General features: G+C 48.3%; 1 protein-coding gene across 1 annotated transcript in view; it reads right to left on the reverse strand.

Annotated features, from left to right (window-relative positions):
• LOC103249243 (DNA (cytosine-5)-methyltransferase 1-like) overlaps positions 1-5742 on the reverse strand; it is a gene marked incomplete at its 3' end in the record, with an annotated part of 22887 nt that overhangs the window by 6019 nt on the left and 11126 nt on the right. The window contains exon 2 of the mRNA XM_021707470.1: positions 1237-1273. Within this exon, the coding sequence (XP_021563145.1) occupies positions 1237-1273 (37 nt within the window). The remainder of the gene's footprint in view (positions 1-1236; positions 1274-5742) is intronic.

Consider the following 5742-nt stretch of genomic DNA (forward strand, 5'->3'; position numbering starts at 1 on the left):
TGCCTGTAGTTCCACTACTCGGAAGGCTGAGGCGGGAGGATCGCCAGAGCCCAGCAGGTCAAGGCTGCGGTGGCCGGGAGCGGCCACTGCACTCCAGTCTGGGCGACAGAGTGAGACTCCAACTCAAACAAACAAACAAACAAACAAACAAACAAAAAATAGTCATGAAACTGGCTCATGAGAGTCCCACTAAGATCCCTTCACTCACTTCCAAAGTGGCAAAAAATGAGGTCAGAGGAAGGATGGAGACATGTCACAGTTGGTAGAACAAAACTGTGCTTTTGAAAACAGTGTCAGCTGGACTCGGTGGCTCAGCCTGTAATCCCACGCCTTTGGGAGGCTGAGGTGAGGGAATTGCCCGAGCCCGCGGGTTCGAGACCCGCCTGGGCAGCGAGACTCCATCTCTACAACAAATCAAAAATCAGCCGGGCATGGTAGTATGCACCTGTAATTCCGGCTACTCGGAAGGCTGAAGTGGAAGGATCGCCAGAGCCCAGTGGGTAGAGGCTGCGGTGGAGCGGCCACTGCACTCCAGTCTGGGCGACGGAGTGAAACTCCAACTCAAAAAAATTTTAAAAATTTAAAAAAAAGAAAACAGTGTCATTAAAAGATACCTAGAAACAAATGAAAATGAAGAAGAAAATAGTGTCTCCAGGAGAAGTTACAAATCCAGAATTGCCTGATTGGACCCTCAGTTGGAAAGTCTGCCCACGAGTTACAAAACCAATCAACATTAGCAGCAAGCACATCAAGCATTAAACAAGACCCATGAGCCCAACAAGAGGTAAAAAAAAGAAAACATTAAACAAGAAGGCTACTCAAGTTATCCTTGAAACTTCATGGGAAAAAAGCACCAATTTTATCAGCCACAAAGTATCTGACAGTCACATTTGGTCATTTTTTTTTTAAATTATTTTTAGCGCTGGGCTCGGTGGCTCAGCCTGTAATCCCGCGCCTTTGGGAGGCTGAGGTGAGTGGATTGCCTGAGCCCGCGGGTTCGAGACCCGCCTGGGCAGCAAGATCTCATCTCTACAATAAATCAAAAAATCAGCCGGGCAAGGTAGCGCATGCCTGTAATTCCGGCTACTTGGAAGGCTGAGGGGGAAGGATCGCTGGAGCCCAGCAGGTCGAGGCTGCGGTGGCCAGGAGTGGCCACTGCACTCCAGTTTGGGCGACAGAGTGAGACTCCAACTCAAAAAAAAAAAAAAAAAAAATTATTTTTAAGGTAGAGATTACCTTTTCTGTTAAGCTGTTTCTTTCCAAATCTTTGAGCCTGGAGGAAGAAAATAGGGGAGAAAGAAAGAAATGGTTGTTAAGTAATGTTTATCTGTAAGAATTAATATTACAGTTCTAAAGTTTTGGAAATAAGTTTAATATTTATAAGTGTTAGGAAAAAATATGGTGGCTTTTATCTTCCTCCAGTGGTTAGAATGTCCTATTGTAATGCCGACACATTAAGAAGTCATCTGTGAGGCCGGTGTGGTGGCTCAAGCCTGTAATCCTAGCACTTTGGGAGGAACAGGCGAGAGGATTGCCTGAGTTCAAGGGTTCAAGACCAGCCTGGGCAACTTTGTAAGACCTCATCTCTACAGTAAATGAAATAAAACAAAATAAAAAAATAAGCCGGGCATGGTGGTGCATGCTTGTAGTTCCACCTACTTGGAAGGCTAAGAATGAAGGATCGCCTGAGCCCAGCAGGCCAAGGCTGTGGTGGCCGTGAGCATGCCACTGCACTCTAGCCTGGGTGACAGAGTGAGACTCCAACTCAAAAACAAAAACAAAAAAAAGGTATCTGTGATCTGAACAGATGGCCCCATTGGGGGCCATTTTTCTGATGATGATGATGATAAGGTGTATGTATATATATATATATATATATATATATATATATATATATATATATATGGCCCCTACTTCTGATGATATAAGGAGCTCTATAATAGAATATATTGTATTTCAGCCAGGTACGGAGGCGCACAACTGAAATCCCAGCACTTTAAGAGGCCAAGGCAAAAGGATCACTTGAGCCCAGGAGTTCGGGACCAGACCAGCCTAGGCAATACAGCAAGACTTTGTCTCTCCAAAAACATTTTTTTTTAATTAGCCAAGCGTGGTGGCATGCCTGTAGTCCCAGCTATTTTGGAGGCTGAGATGGAAGGATCAGCTGAGCCCAGGAAGTACAGGCTGTGGTGAGTCATGATCACACCACAGCATTCCAGCCTGGGTGACAGAATGAGACCCCAAGGGGAAAAAAAAAAAAAGATATACTTTATTTCAAAAGGTTACCAGGAAAGGGGAAACAGGTCACACAGTTGGGGTCCTTCTGTAAGCTAAATGTTCTACAGGGTCTTTCTCCAGTTGGGTCTGACAAGAGCCCATTGTAACAGGGTGCCACAGCGTGACCGGTATCAGAATGAGTAGTCCAAGACCACAGAACACTGTGAGGTACTGGCTGCTGGGATTCCCAAAGGCCAGGCTGGGGTGGCAACATTCCAGTGAGGATAAAACAGGGGAGTCAAGGCATCATGGGCAGCAGCGGGTGCCCACACACAGGGGAAAAAGAAATGAAGTTAGAAAAGTTAGAAAGCTGGCTGGCACTTCCCTAAAGAACTCATCCTTAGCCGGGTTCGGTGGCTCAGCCTGTAATCCCGCGCCTTTGAGAGGCTGAGGTGAGTGGATTGCCTGAGCCCATGAGTTTGAGACCCGCCTGGGCAGGCGAGACCTCACCTCTACAATAAATCAAAAAATTAGCAGGGCGTGGTAGCGCACGCCTGTAGTTCCAGCTACTTGGAAGGCTAAGGCGGAAGGATCGCCGGAGCCCAGCAGGTCAAGACTGCGGTGGCCGGGAGCACCACTGCATTCCAGTCTGGGCGACAGAGTGAGACTCCAACTCAAAAAAAAAAAAAAAAGAAAAAAGAACTCATCCTTCAGAATGTTTGTACTTAATTGTTCAAAAATGTAGAACTGTCATGGGTTTGCCTGAAAAATCATGGTCTGATTAGATTATTGAAGATTAAGAGGAACAGGAAAAAAGAATAAGGAACAATAGCCAGACATGGTGGTACACCTGTAGTTTCAGCTGTCTGGGAGGCCAAAGCAGGAGGATTGCTTGAGCCTAGTTCAGTCTAGCCTGGGCAACACAGCAAGACCCTGCTTCTTTAAAAAAAAAAACAAAAAAACAAGGAGAGAAGACACCAAGGAAGGGAGGAGGGAGATGCTGCTGCTCCTAGTCCGGTGCTGACTGCAGACAGTGGGGTGAGAACAGGTCTAACCAGCCGGGTAAGTGTCTGTAAAGTGTTGAGGGAGGGAGGACACCAAGCAGGGCCCTGCCTCTGCTATCTCTGGACCTTCCCACCCAGCACCCACACAGACAAGAGGCACACTAAGCACCAGCCCAAAGGAAGCTCTTCCAAACTGCCTTTGTAGGGGGCAAGGCAAGTATAAGCAGCAGGGCCTGGAACGTGAATGACAGGCTTTGCAGGACCAACGTCATGCAGTGTGCTGCTCCTGGCACACATGGACCCTGTTTCCTACTTCAAGTGCCTCTCCTCTCTGTGGCGCTTACTGCATGCCAGACCCTGCTCTGTTCCAGGCAATCAGCTTGGTGACTGACATGGGCGCCACCAGCCAGGGCCCCCTTGATGTGCTGGGTAGTCAGGAAAAGCCTTGAAGAAGAGAAGCCTAGCAGACACAGTGGCAATATGGACTGTATATCACACGTACTGCATGACATGACTCAAGAAGCCTTGGAATCCAGTTCTCCAGGAGCACAGGGCCCCTTCCTGGCAAAAGGCATTCCACCCGCCCCTACCACAGTAGGAGAGCCTTAAGTGAGGACAGCGGAGGGCGTTGGCACCCTGCCAGGGGCATTCATGCTCCTGCAGCTGCATGTCCCCTGAGTTATTATTTCGCTCATGATGCTGGCCAGTCACAGCACCCACCCACGAGCTGGGCAGTCCCTTGATCCTGAAGCTACCTCAGGTATGAAGAACAAGGCTCTGATGGAGCCCACTGAGGTGCCCTCTGCAGAGTGAAGACACCCCCTACAGCTGGTCTGTAGGTCTGTGGGTCTGAATTCTCTTAACCCTTCATAGGAACTGGGGTATTTAGCCTAGCCAAGAGAAAGACAAACCTTCTGAATATCTAGAATGCCTTGCCCAGCAAAGACCAGCTTTAACCTCCCTGGCCACAGTGGAAGGTGGGAGCCTGGACAGGCACCAAGAAATTGGCAGGAAGGAGGTCCCCAGGGAAACTATGATGACACCACCTCATACCTGCTGAGACCAAGAGGGTCAGAGTGAACATAAGGGCCTCCAGAGAACTCAGAACACAACCTGAGCCCCTAGCCTAAGACATGTGACTCATTCCTAGTAGGCTGCCACAGAGATTAGTCATAAAAGGGAGATAGGTATATATTAACAACCACAAAGGAGTAAGGCCAATATCATGATAGCCCGAGAACTTCCCAAGAGAAAGGGTAGACATAGTTTCTGAAAGGAGGGAAGGGGGAGTGGGGAGCGCCATGTAAACTGAGCAGAGGAAGCTGCCCAAGCAGGAGCAGCACATGGGGACACGGCTCTAGGAACACCAAAGGAATAACCATGAAACCAGCCGACAGGATGGGAAAGGCATGTCCAGAGAGGGGAGGCCAGTGAAGGTCTGGGGGAATTCAGGAACATCAGGCTTAAAGTTAGTTTTGCTCCATAGTTAACAAAACATCAAGGGAGTCGAGGGGAGGTGGAACTCATGACATCAGAGCCACGCTAGAGAGAAATTAATCTGGCAGAAATATGTAACATAGATTGGATAGGAAGAGATAACAAAATGTTAAACTACTCCAATATCCCTACTAAACCAGAAATGCTTTCCTGAAATAGACAGCTCGAGCTAGAGAAGTTACAAGGCTCTGTTAACTCAGTTCTTAAGGCTGGCTGCATGGTGGATGGGGCAGGGATCCCCAAGATGGCAACTTAAGTAGGTAAAGTAACAGATCCCCCTTAAGATGTCCACACCCTAATCCCCAGAACCCTATGTGGCTAAAGAGACTTTGCAGATGTGACTCCAGCTACAGCCCTTGTGATGGGAAGATTATCCGGGATTATCCTGGAGCGCCCAGTCTAATCACTTGAGTGCTTAAGGTCACAGAACCTTCCAGCTGCATTTCGAGGAAGAGACCCAACCACAATTACAGAGGGCATCAGGGGAGAAGCAAGGACAGGACCTGTAGCTGCCAGCTTTGAAGGTGGAGGAAGCAGGAGAAAGGCATGTCAAAGTTGATAGGCCAAGAGAGGTCCCTTGTCCCAAACAACCCACTTGCATTTGAGAATACAAAAGAAAAGTTCTTAAAGGAAACTAAGTGAGCACATGCATGATAAGAAAGCAGAACAGCCTTCTTGCTGATAGGAAGAAAGTCCTGAGTTGTCTGAATGGAAGATCAGACCAGCCACAACATTCCCTCAAGCCAGAGCCTAACTAAGAGCAAAGCCCTTGCTCTCTTCAATTTTGTGAAGGCTGAGAGACATGAGGATGCTGCAGAAGAAAAGTGTGAAGCCAGCGAGGTTAGCTCACCAGGTTAAAGAAGTAAGTCATCTCCATGACATAAAAACACAAGGCAATAGCCGGGTTCGGTGGCTCAGCCTGTAATCCCACGCTTTGGGAGGCTGAGGGGAGTGGATTGCCTGGGCCCGCGGGTTCGAGACCCGCCTGGGCAACTTGGTGAGACCTCATCTCCACAATAAATCA

The sequence above is a fragment of the Carlito syrichta genome, unplaced genomic scaffold, assembly GCF_000164805.1.
Source record: "Carlito syrichta isolate Samal-C Ts95f unplaced genomic scaffold, Tarsius_syrichta-2.0.1 Scaffold118039, whole genome shotgun sequence".
Lineage (NCBI taxonomy): Eukaryota > Metazoa > Chordata > Mammalia > Primates > Tarsiidae > Carlito > Carlito syrichta.